Source organism: Megalops cyprinoides, chromosome 1 (assembly GCF_013368585.1).
Source record: "Megalops cyprinoides isolate fMegCyp1 chromosome 1, fMegCyp1.pri, whole genome shotgun sequence".
Taxonomy (NCBI): Eukaryota; Metazoa; Chordata; class Actinopteri; order Elopiformes; family Megalopidae; genus Megalops; species Megalops cyprinoides.
In genome coordinates, this window is record NC_050583.1 from 42,874,524 (window position 1) to 42,887,942 (window position 13,419).

Consider the following 13,419-nt stretch of genomic DNA (forward strand, 5'->3'; position numbering starts at 1 on the left):
TTATGTCAAGAAATCCTCACAACCCTTTAGGAATTGAGAGCACGCTATGGATTTGACGTGACGACAGAAGGAATCGAAATCGTTTTTACAGAGTGTGCAAAATGTACATTAAAATGTAATGTACACTGTACTGAGGCTCTGTGGTAAGCACTACAGTTTGTCTTGGGGTATAACGTCCAGTCAAACAGGACTAGCAAAGCTGTATACAGGCCTTGTAAAACATCAAGACTAGCATTCCAGTTCCTGTTCCATGAGCTGCATTGTGACTTTATCTGGTTAATGATGATGGCCTACATCTGTGAGAGCCAATCAAGTTCCTCACAGATCTAAGCTGAGAACACACTGCAGGGCTGTTCTAGTCAGGGCAAGCCAAATACTTAAGTCTCTCCTATCTTTAGTGGATCAAGGAGGCCATCAGGAGGCAAAAATCAACCTGTCCTTACAGTCACTCGGAAAGGCACTTAAATTAAGAAACATAAACAGCAAACATAAACAAAGATAAACAGCATAAAGACCACCATCAAAGACACATCAAAGCTGTACGGGAAAAATACAATACGAAAGGTTATGCTAATGCATGCAGCTCTACAATCACAGCACCCGCCCACTTGGTGAAGTTCCCCAACATGACAGAGCTTTTATTTCACAGTACCCCTTGCATGTTAGCATGTACCACACTAATGTGTGTCCATAGGATAATGGATGTCACCTAGCAGAAGCACAGTGTAACAAGTAGGAATTGCTGAAGAGGAAAATCTATTTTGTATCCCCTTGTTAAAACATATCTGTAATGTCAGCCATGATTTCCATAGAAAGACCAACACCATCCAATCTGGAATCCCTCTCTTGATAACCCGACTGTCTAAAATCAGCATGTTTCACCACTCAGGTATTCTTTTTCTTTTTTCATTATTTCCATCCATGTACTCATGAACATCATGCTGATCCAACCATAATGACATCTACATAAGCAAGCTAGGAAACTAACGCAACTACCGCACTTTTCACAGCCTGCGTTGAGATGATCAGGGCCAAATGCACTCTGGCAGCCTGTGTGCTTCCACATCTGCCCGCAGCTGCACCCAGCAGATGACGAACCCACATGTTTTACAGCTTCCAAGCAGACTCTGTGTCCCCCCGATTCTCCAATCCCCCTTTCACATGTCCTTGCACTTCATTCCATAAATTCCTGCCGTAAGAAGAAAGAAAGCTGGCGTGGGGTTTTCATTTGAGGGATGAAAGCCGTTTTGAAAAAAGGTTTCTTTTTTTCCTCTGCATGATAAAAACTCAGCTAAGAGCAAGCATGGTGGCGATAAATCACATGCTGTGAGATGCCCTCCATGCCTCCCCTCTTCCACAGTTTGATCTTTGCAGCCGCATCAGGGTCCTGCTTTTCTCAGGGCTGTCTTAAAACTTTCAAGGTGCAGATTTAGAGAGGGACCCTGGTGTTCGGGAGGATAGACACCAAGAGAACAGCCCAGTTGCCCACCACCACAAGCCAAGATCAGCGGTTAATCCAGGGCCAAAGGACAAGGGCTGACATCACCTGCATTTGAGCTGTTTCAGCTACTGAAAGCCAATGTGCTCTGAGACTGAAAGTTCTGAACGGCAGCAACATGATGAGCGAGGCCAAAATGCACTTGCACTTGTCTTAGCTGCCCAGAGTTATTGACCTGTGGGTGCCACATGGATTTGAGGACAGTGTGGTTTGGACAAATGCATGTTATGAGCTCCTAATATGCCTTTTCTGTGTGTTATGGTGCAGAGGTCTCCACTCTGTAAAGGACATCCGAGCCCTCGCAGGTATATTGCTCCTCACAGATCCTTACCAGACATGCTCTTCACCGAACATTGGCTGTTCTTCCTCTTCCTCTTCGGGCCATCGAGCCACCTGCAGAGAAATGTGTGAGAGAGAGAGAGAGAATGGGAGAATTAGACAACAAGGAAAATGCAGTATAACATATACATGGGCAGAAACACTTAAGCATGCACACAGACACACCCAGACAAACACACCCACACAGATGCACACACGCAATGAAATTCATAATAAGACATGAAACCTTGATCCCCCACAAGCATTTCACACAATCCCCCACAGTATTACTCGATCTGTCTAAAAAGCTGCCTCCTAGCTCTAAGTGCTTCCTTGGCGGCACATTCTGTGGCGGCAGAGCTACTGAAATTTTCATGAATAAGAGGCACAGCAGAAAAAAAAAGAAAATCTAAAGGCAGTCAGGGACACCGACTCTGACACAGCTGTTACCACGGAGCGAGGGCTCTGCACTCACGCGTTGGCACTAAAAGGAACTGGCTGACTGAAAGGTTCTCGGGGGAGGCTTGGAAGGGTGCATTACGTAACTGAGAGTGTCCTAAAATGTGCCCTGTGCTGCCAGCCTTGGACACAGCTCCCTCAACTCCTTGAGGAACTCTCCACACGCAATAAGGCGCACCTAATCCAATGAAATCTTTTTTAAATGTCAGGAAAAAAAAAAGAGATACATCAAAACACAGCTGAAATACAAGCTTTCCGTTGCCTCCCCGCTGGGAAATTTGTCATTTTCCCCTTCAAGTTCTGAGCACTGTCTGTGTTATCTCTGTGCTTTCAGAGGATAAGGTGCGCCATATGGCACACGGGACCTTGGTGTGCCTCCGAGTTAACTCTAAGATGAGTAGCCATCCTCCCAGAGGGACTTCACCCTCTCTCCCTCGCCCTTTGTGGAGATAATCATTCAGCATCCTACCCGCCACCATCCAAGTTTAAGATTTAAACTTGCCAACATACTGCTTTCATCATTAAAATGGTGTAATCTGAGTTAGGCATATAAAGGTTACCACCACAATATGTCCCTTTTATACACACATACACACATATATATGTAAAAGCACTACATAAACTAAAAAAACCACTGAATTACAGTTTGCGCTTGATTACCTCCCCTCTGGTATCAGGCATTCAGGAACTGGCAGCGTTAGCTAACCTCATTAGATCACAGCTCTATTCAATTTCAATGTAATGGCACATCACGCGGAAACCCTGCTACTCTTGTGGAGCCCGGAGAACACTGGGAAAACAAGGGAAAAAACTGTACACAACTATTACCCTTCCGACCGTCATCGATGGCACCTTTCCTCATTTTACACAGTTGTCTGTCTGACCCTGCTGTCGACAGAAGGACATATTCAGGGCATATACAGAGGGGAACTCCCTCAGAAGGCTAGGTCCTTGTTGTGGAAATGGTAACTGAAGGAGCCTGAGGTGGAGCAACAGTGCGCTCTCTGTGGCTAGCCAGAGTTAACGCTATCCTCACAGCTCACAGCCTGCCATCCAAGCTTCATTAACAGCCATCAGATATTCCGCAGCTCGGGGCAGTATCGATGAAGCTGTCAGCTGAGAGACAGCCTGACACCTCTGGCAGAGTCGACCCCCACCCCCCTGTCTCTCACAGACAGACAGACCCCAGGCACTGGGGAGACAGAGTGGGAGAGTGAGAGACTCATAGAGCGAGAGAGAGCGAGAGAGTGAGAGAGGACAACTCACTGGGTCAATTAGGAATCAGTCATCCTTTCGATGACCGACAGGATACTGCCGCCATGTCTAATTAGGGTTAACTCTGAACGACTCCCAAACAGAGGCTGAGTGGGAGACAGTGAGAGAGAGACAGTGAGAGCAAGACGGTGCCTAGTTGTATCTAAACTCTGTTTCTCTGACTGATTTCTGACTCCGTTGGTGCTCGCATCTCTTTCTCTCCGTCTCTTTCTGAGCCCAAATTACCCTCAGATTCAAAAAAGACATTTCCACCCTCATGGAAAACAGTGTATTTGTGTATTTCCAGGTAATCAACAGCAAATCATTTCGCATCACAGCACATGCATCACAGATCAAAGAGCCTTGCAGCGCCCCAGGACGGAACGCCAGCCGCGTCCTTCCCTTTCGATCGCTGTTTATATAAAGGAGCCTTGGTAAGCTGGCTTCTGCTGGGTTAGAAGCCGCTGAGCTCTGCCCACCCCACCTCCCAAGAGCATCAATTATTTCATGCGCTACATGACTTTGGCATTACAGCGCGGAGCACCGTATGGCAACAACCCAAAACACCGGCCGCGGACAGCGAAACGGGGAATGGACCGCGCAGCCAACACGTTAAGTAGGTGGACGTGTTCTCATTTTGTACATGAACAACAACTTTAATCTGGTAGAACATGCTGCAGCTGTCTGGAGAGCTACTGTGAGCTGCAGCAGTCCTTTAACTTGCAATTACACAATTGGTTGCCCTGTAATAACTGGCATCCATGCAGCTACTCTGTAGTGACAAAAACCTGAAGATGATGAATGGAGCGCTTGAAAAGATTTATTTTACAAATAAATGCTGCCTGGTATTTTTTGATGGCTGACAAACCAAAAGACCTCTGACGCGACAGTGAACACAAAATTCAACTACTGGAAAACAACAAAGACCTCCGCTAACAAACACGTAGTGAACATTTGACACTTGGGTACTTAACATCAACACCTTAACATCAAAATCATCACACCACATTATTTTGCATCCCTCAGTTTCTAAAAATGGTTATCGCATCAACAAGTTACACAGCTTGACATTAAAACGGTACAATGCACATGGGCCTAATGAAAACAACAACATGCTCGATGCAGACACATATTCACATGCAAAATACATCCAACGATCATTATCCAAATAGGCAACCAATTCATTTAGTCTGACATCAAAGTAATCTCTCTCTCTGCAGTGTGGCACACACAGACACAGTGACACAGGTACAAAAGCATCTGGCAGAAACAGACAGTGATGCTGGAGGAGAGAGGTCCTGACCGGATGATGCAGTGAGGCTGCAGAATGTGCATGGTTGAGTCTGGCGGTGCGCAGTTTCCCTCAGTCACCAGCACGCTCCTAATCTGACGCCCGTCTGTGCTGACGGCTCTGCCAAGCTCTCTAGGCTGGGCTACGACGCGCTCTTCTCTTGCGCACGCGCTGTCTCTCAAACCTTCCCATCTCCTTCTCTCTCTCTCTCTCTCTCTTGCTCGCTCTTTCTCTCCCTCCCTCCTTCCCTCAACATTGCTCTCTGAAACCCTCCTCCTCAACTCTCTCCTCCTCTCTCTCTGATATCTTTCACTGTTCCTCCTGTGTTCCACTCTTTCCTTTCTCTGTATTGCTTTCTGTTTTTTTTTTTCTCTCTCCACTGTGCTCTCTCTTCCCTCCATGAGTGATACCCAGGGGGGACACGTGGCCACTAGCATGCCAGTGCTGGGGAAGGGACAGGCTTGCCGCTGTGAGTATCCCAAACATCAGGCTATTTTTACACAAAGAAAGTGTATCTCTTGACCATCACAACTTCATATATTTTCGCCTTTTTCTGGCATGCATGGAAAGCTTTTGTGAGTCGAGGGAAGATATTGTCAAAATGCGCAGGCCAGTGACTCTGGATCTGTACATCTTTTCAACGGGTTCTCGGCTGTGCAGCTCGGCCCCTGCAGATCGCTTTACGACCAGGCAGATATCCCAGCAGGGAGGTCGGGGAAGAAAAAGCAAAGCCTGGCGCTGCCCACACAAACGTTATTTTGTTCAGTGCCCCTCCCCCTTCTTTTCCTCTGATTGCCGCTGGCAAAATGCTCCCTGAGACAGTGCACGCAGGATAAGAAACAGAGATGCCAAAATGAATCCTGTGATGTAATCGTAGTTTGGGCACCATGTGTTTTTAACAGTATGTCATTGCCCGATTCATATATAACACCATGCCACTGAAAATAGATACAGTACAAAATGTACGCAGCAGGGAATGCAATACTATAATGGAGTTTCCTTCTGACTCTTTTTGGCTCCAGCTACAGCCAATGTTCTCATCTGGGTGAATATTTATGTATCTGTTTACAAACAGCAGGCCAAAATGCTATGGAGGCTGGAAAGCTAAACTGCTTCACAGCCAAGCATGAATGACCAATTCAGTATGAATGAGATCTTTAAACCTTTACATAATGAACTCCTCTAAACATGAAGTAAGGTCAATAATGAGAAATACAGTGACTGATCTAAAATATGATTAAACTACCCTGAGCCTTGATGTAATTTAACATATTTGACATTTGATAGTTTAGAACAATACCCACAATGTAAATGTCAATCCCCCAAGCCCTTCTCATGTACAAATACAATTCAGACAACTCACTTAAAACTGACCGATGTTACCATCGCAAATAAATTTGTGAACAATAACAGCTCTCAATTGTCCCGCTTACCTGAACAATCTGTGACTTGACCTGTCAGAATAAGAACAGTTTTCTTCCTGTAAAACACATCATCTGGAGACTTATGGGGTTGGGAACCTGGGTTGCCTGAGCTCTTGTGACAACTATGAAACTTAGCTGGACAGATGGATTTTTCACTGGGGATATCTGGGAAAAGCTGTCAGCACCTTGCCGAAAACTAAGTTTCACAGCTTGGGGTGTTGAGCTCACCCTGGGGTCTCCTCACTGTCACTGATCAGCCTGGTGAGAGCCTCCCTGGTGTACCGTGCTGTTGAATAGGGGCCTGCCTCCATAATCCCGTACACCAACCAGAGGGTAGCTCCAAATGTCATCACACGTGCCAGGACGGAGGCCCATGGCCTGACGTCACCTCAGCCTAACATCCCCCCGCCCATCCCCAGGTCTCCAGCCCCAATGCGTGCGCGTCAGCTCCAATCCCTCTGTGGCGCGCACGTGCCTCGCACTGCCACTCTCTCTTCTTCCACCTCTTCTCTCCGTCATATCGCGCTCACCCCCTTGCTGCTCCTGTTTCCTTCCCAGTTACTGTTACCTGTGTCCACCCCCCCAACAACACACGCATGCGCACGCGCGCGCGCGCACACACACACACACACACACACACACACACACACACACACACACACACACACACACGCACACGCACACACACACACAACCAGCACGGAGTGAGAGGATCATTGCTGTTGCTCTCCTTCCAACACAGTGAGGGGGGGCCTAATCTGGCAAAACACCCTCATAATCTTTCTGTGGGAAAAAAAAACAGCAAAGCTTAGGCTGTCTGCCTCCCACCACCCGCTACCCTCTTTCCATTTACGCCACTCAAAAAAAGCAAGCATCCACTCGTCACGTGAGCCTTTTTAATGCCCCATTAGCTAACGCATAACCGCCAACATTTGACACATCGTAAATTTACCCCAGAATTGCAAAAATGCACTGCACGCTGGCTGGGGGCATAGAGGAAAGGCTTGTATCAGCAAACTGATATTGTGAAACCACGGAGGCCCATCAAGAGTAAAGTAAGCGGAGCAGCGAACAAATTAATCTGGGAAAAGGGGGGTTTTAATTACACCTAGCACGGGACAGGAGGGATCATTAAGGCTGGTCAATGGCTGATGGAGGAGCGGACCTGGCTGGCTGCACAACCCACTTAGTGCATCCAATCTGATTTCATTTAATACCGAAGGGCCCCTCATCTTTAATTAACCCGGAACAACAGTGGTCTCTATTTGGACACGTGGTTCCAGTCGCCCTCCCCCCTGTTGAGCCGCTAATCTACTGACAGGTGTCCATCGCTGCCACGTAATCAAGCCGGGCTCCTACGGCTTTGCTTTCATTTTCACATGCTAATCTGTGCCGGGGATCAGTTCAGGGGAATTTGACGCTGCATTCCAGAGAGAGACAGGTGACCCCCACCCATTACCACCATGAACCCTCTGCTCGGTCACATGTGGCACAACAGGCCCTGCCTGCCTTCTCTGGTGATGTCAGCAGCCCAAGGATAAAGGTGGTACAGCGGGTCTGCCTTCATGATGTTGATGAGTGGGACTGCGAAGTCCTGCTTGCCAGCTCATTCCGACTCACGGTGGCGACTCCAGCGGAAGTCACCTCATGTGATCTGCTGTGAGCAGATGCACAGGTTTTGATTGAGGAACAACCCCCCAACCTCCTCCTGAACTCGTGGGAGAGCATCTGGCTCTCCTGGACTGCGGGAAATATTCTGGAGCTCAACTTATTGTGATGACCTCCATTATAGCTGAGCGCTGGGGGGGCGGGAAAGGGTGCTCTGACTTGGTCTGGAAGCAGCCGAGCAATCAAAGCGGAGAGATTTGCAGGTTTTAAAACAGCTCTCGAGGGGCCTGCTATATGGGGGAAATGTAGATGCCTCCCATGACCCCTAACTTACTGCCGAGAGAGCTGGTGGAGCAGGCGTCACTGTGGGAGGGAACAGTGCAGCAGAACTGTTGGGAGAAGGGGCAGAGAGACGAGGTGATGGAGCACACTGCAGGGCTGAGGGGGGGAGAGAAACTGCAGTGTGGAAGGCGAAGGGGAGAGGATGAAAGGAGGGAGGAGATTAGAAGCAGAGAGAAGAGATAAGAAGGGATGTGAAGATGAGAGTGAATACAAGAGGAGTGGAGTGGAGAGGAGAGAGGCTAGGAGATTGGCTGGCAACATGAACCAGCTTCACATGTTTCCAAATTAAAAAAAAAAATTGCCCAAGGACTCCAGCACAATTGCAAAGCTTCAAAATAAAACTTGTGCACAGTGCATGCACATACACACGCTTATATACAGGCAGGCAAGGGTCGAAATCTATCGATTTCAAGCAACAGTGCAGTGTACTCTAGAGATGTAATTATTGGTCTCGCTGAGTAGAACCACAGCACTGCTTAAAATGCCGTGGTTTCAGCTTTGCCATGTGATCATTTCAGATTTCACTTTTTTTGTCCTTTCTAGAGGAAATCTGTCTCACAGCTCAATGACAAGAGTTACCCACACTCTTACACTGTTTTTTGGTTGAAATATATATTTGGTTTAAATATTTTATTTTATTATATATATATATAGTTTAAAGGAAAACACTTGGGGTAAGCACAGCAATGTCCAGTACAATTTATTGCAGTGCATAATAGAGAAAGAGGGCCAGATGGCTAAATTGGATATATTCTCCTGTGGGATATTCTGAAAGGATGGAACAGCAGCTGAGCTGATGGGCACAGATCATAGGTACTACCTACATGCAGGTTCAACATTTTATACTGAGCCAGACACACCCATCATAACCCTGAGCATAACACTTGTGGAATGTTCCAGCAAAGGCCTACCTGGCTGGGTAATGGGAGAACATTATGTTAGCCACGAAATTAACGCTGATCAAAGATAACATATCATTTTGGAGCAATTGTGATAGAAACAAATGCAACTTAAGAGGCAGGTGACGGGCAGCTGTGGGCGGAACTCACCGTGCCTCTTCTCCCTCTGATAGGTTCAGGTCCTGCTCCTTGGGCATGTGTTCCATTCACCTCAATTCCATCCAGCGGCCAATTAAGCGAGACTGAGGCGGGCCCCACCCTCGGATGCACACTTGGCATTCGCAGGTTGTGATGAGTCAATCAGCCATCACAAGGTCGCGGTGGTCAAGGTCTCCAGGGCGACCCTTCCCGATGACATGCGACAGGTGGACACGCGACCTTTGATCTCTGCCACTTGGCGATCTAGAGAGAATGCAAATGTACAGGAATGGAACAGAAGGAGGCACAAGGTCAAATTAAATATTCTGTGGCACATTCTCCTTCATGCAAATGTAACTGCTGTGAAATGCACACAAGAACATAACAGAACAGAGTGTGTTCCTGCATGTTTTAGCAGCATTTGCATGTGTGAGCACAATTGCACTTGTGCACCACACCCCATCAAACACCTGTGAAAAATCACCCATTTACCGCCACACACATTTTGCAAAAAAAAAATAAATAAAAACTGGCAGAACTTCCAGGAATGCTGCTAAGATTGACTGCACCCTAATACCAAAGAGTGACACAATGCCAGGAAACAGAGACAGCCTCAGGATGGCCAAGAAAAGCTAGAAAGCTCTACATTCTGATTGGCTGCATAAAATACCAAGGAGAGCCAAAGTATGTACTTACAGAAGTAAGACTGCATGATGAGGTTAAGCTGGTTTAGGTGTACTCAGGAAACAGCTGTTCAGAAAAAGAAGCTAATGACTTAGAAGCTAAAGGTCCCAGCCAGATTGCCTTCCCTATTCACCTCACCCAACCCCCAGATTCTCCCACTAAATCCCCCTCCTCTTTTAAGTCTCTTCAAAATGTCTGGAAACAGCAGGGGTTAGGCCACGTCATCACACCACCTTGCTTTGTACATTTGCTGTACGCGACAGATTGGGGCTTGTGATGTACACATTTCCCATCCACAGGCTCTAACAGTGCATCCACAGCTCTGCCTCTCACTTTGACATCATCTGTTTGGAATGGAACAATGATTCTGTATATGGCTATGTCCCCCTCTCTAATGTCTGAACGAGCTTTAAGGGAGTCCTAGCCGGGAGGTTACAAAAGAGCTGTAGCTTAAAACCTTCAAGCTCCTCTTCACCAGACGAGGTTTGGGTACAGGCTTGTGCGAGGAGAGGGGCTGGAAAATGAAGCAGTGTAAACAGCGTGAAAGAGGAGCAGCAACAGGACGATGAAGGGTGAGCTCACTGAATTAGGACTATTATGTAAGAGGTAGTGCCACCACGTGGTGGCATGCACTAGGGTGGGCATGGGGAGAAGGGCCTGTTGCCTCATGTGATTCCCTGTCATTCCTCTATTCTGCTCTGTCTGATCTCCATATTGTGGGTCATTAACCCCCTAATAACAGAGAAGACCAAAATAAATATAAACTTAAAAAGTACTCAATGATTTGTGTTAATGTTTGTTAGGAAAACACTCTAAATTAAACACCTACTAACACCTAAGCACAGTTTCTTGAACATTGCTAACAAGCATGCAGGTGTGTGTATTACATCAGTATAGTATTTATAGATTAAACTGTGATAAAATAAACAGATACTGACTTAAGAGACGCAATTTTCTTCTTACTTTTATGGGCCTCCATTAACTTAATTTTTTTATATGCCCATGATGTTTGCCTTTATCACATTGTTAGGTTGAGCTCTGATTGGGAAAATATTGGCATTTATGAGGGCCTCCTGTTCTTGAGAATTCTATCACCACAGGCAGCATTTTAACACAGATTGCAGCCTCCTGGGGAGTGGTTTCCCACTTAGGATGGTGAGCACTAAGTACAACAGTAAATACACAATAAAAACAACTTAGTATCCTTACTTGACGCTAATATCATAATCAGGGGGTGTCAGAGTTTTGTCTTCACACTGAAAACCTCGGGAGTCAGGGAGCACATCATAGCAGGCCACTACGTCATGAAGTAAAAGACCCCAGCTATCAACGCCACTGTCCCTTCTCTCTTGTCAGTATTACATGACAGTCCTCTGTGGCTCTATTCCTGCACATGATGCATGCTTACAGCGTGCATGTGCATGCGAGCAAAGCCACGATCACTGGGAGCACTGTACAGGTGTGCAGCCAGAGGGCGACCCTAGTGAGCGGGAGCAGCAGCTGAACAGAGGGTCCCCGCTGGGTGGGTGTTTAGATACACGATGAGCGACTGCGCCACCGGGCTAAGGAGCCGAGCAGCACATACAGGGGCAACACATACTATACGCTAGAACAGTTCATACAGTCATGCCTTCGAAAAGGTCCGTGACAAATTACGCATGTCGGCAATGGGCATATGCTGGGAAACGATACAGCCGAACTGAACACGGATGACACAAGTACTGGCACATGAGAAGACCTGAAGATTAAAGGTATCCACTTCTGCAAACAAACAGTCTTTATTGATGGAGGAAAAATGATACCTGTGTGTGTGTGTGTGTGTGTGTGTGTGTGGGTTTGTGTGTACGCACAAACCCATGCACGCGTTTGTGTGTACGCGTGCATGTGTGTATGTCGGGGGGGGGGGTGTTGCAGCAGCAATTGCACGGGTTTGAAAAGTTTAAAGTGAAAGAGAAAGAAATCATGAAATACACAAGGATGGGGAGGGAGGACATTGAGAGATTAAAAGATAGAGCTCAGTTCTGGGTTTGATTTATGTTGCCCTTTGCCCGCTGGAGAAAACAGCTCACTTGTTTTTCATTAGAGTTGAGGGATAAATATGCAAAGGGGGAGGGGGGAACGCAGTTCAAAAACACAGCTACAGGGCAGATTCGGGGTTTCAACAGGGTCAGGTGTTTGGTGATGACTTGTGTGTGCCGGGGGAGAGCGGGGGTTAGGGTGAAGGCATGGTTGTGGGGAGAGTTCTGAAAAGGGGATTCTTTTAGCACTGACTGGGATCAGAGCGCTGTTAAACATCCAAACTTGAGCCAATCACCAGGTGGACCTGTATCTTTCTTACTCCTTATACTCCCGCCCAACACATACACACCCACACATGCTCACACACTCTTAGCACTTTTCCTCAGCCAACCCCAAATTTATAATTGGGCCTGCCTAGAACTGTGCAGTCTCTCAGTTGAAGTCCTATTTAATTGCATGTTTTAAAATGCATGAAAAAGAATAACTGGCAAAGGCTATGGTGCAGGATAGGCTCGACATGAATAAAACATCCTTCTCTTGAGCTTTGTCCTTCTTCTGGAGGTGGGCAGGGTCTGGCTCTTCTTTGAAAAACTTAGGAATAGGAAACTATACTGCTCATTATGAACAGGTACAGACACTGGGTGAGGGACATCTGGCTGTGGGTTACCTAACGTGCAAGGATTTTCAGATCCGGCAACTCCCAACCCACTCCCAACTATACCTTTTGTACTGCTCATAATCCAAATGATGACATCACCACAAAATGATAATCACATGAATTGCATGCAGTTGGGAAAGATGCAAAGCTAAAAACAGACTGAAGCCCTCAAGCCCTGGAATTACCCACACCCGAAACTGGATTATTCAGTGGTAAGGCACTACGCGATTACATTACGTTATTACAAAACTCATTTGCTAAACAGTGTCCATTTACACAGTCAGACATCTCCTGCATTGAGCTGGCACCTTACCTCACCAGGCACCTTAACTCATGGGTTCAATGGCCAGACCCCTCCAGGGATTAGAACTAACAATCCTCTGGATGCAAGTCAGGCACCCTGACTGCTACCGACCAAAAGAAACAAGGCTCTCTTTGTCAGGGCCGATGTTGCAATACCTCCAGGAACATGAGCTGCCCTGCAGGTTCATCTTTAGTGTACCAGCCTTCATACTCCAAAGGTCATGGCCAGCTGCCAGTGAGCATACGCCCCCCCACCCCCCAACTTACTCAGTCGTCCCATTTCTCTCCTATCTCTATGTGGCTGTTTACATTAGGTGGAGCATGGAGAGAATGTTCCCTGCTCTATGTACACGGCTGCTGTTTGAGCTGCAGCGAGCTCTGATTAGTGTCGGCGGGTTATTAATAGGCGCTAAATATTGCCCCCGGTCACATCTGAGAGGTCCTGACAAGTGCTAGCCAGCTGGCATATACTGGCCCCGTCTATCAAACAATGCCCCAGTCCCGTCTCCAAGGGTACCGTGGGA

At 47.0% G+C, this 13,419-nt stretch overlaps 1 protein-coding gene across 5 annotated transcripts in view; it reads right to left on the minus strand.

Annotated features, from left to right (window-relative positions):
* The window catches only part of LOC118773764 (thyroid hormone receptor alpha-B), a 96,820-nt gene that overhangs the window by 13,457 nt on the left and 69,944 nt on the right, over positions 1-13,419 (minus strand). For 2 of the 5 annotated variants that reach the window (XM_036522842.1, XM_036522858.1), the window contains exons 3-4: positions 9,244-9,495; positions 1,830-1,891 (exon numbers count right to left, since the gene is read on the minus strand). In XM_036522842.1, the coding sequence (XP_036378735.1) occupies positions 1,830-1,891; positions 9,244-9,299 (118 nt within the window). In that variant the 5' untranslated portion in view covers positions 9,300-9,495. Of the gene's footprint in view, positions 1-1,829; positions 1,892-2,266; positions 2,273-4,832; positions 4,938-9,243; positions 9,496-10,497; positions 10,648-13,419 lie in introns of those variants that run through there. The other 3 variants (XM_036522849.1, XM_036522864.1, XM_036522873.1) reach the window with 3 other exon arrangements.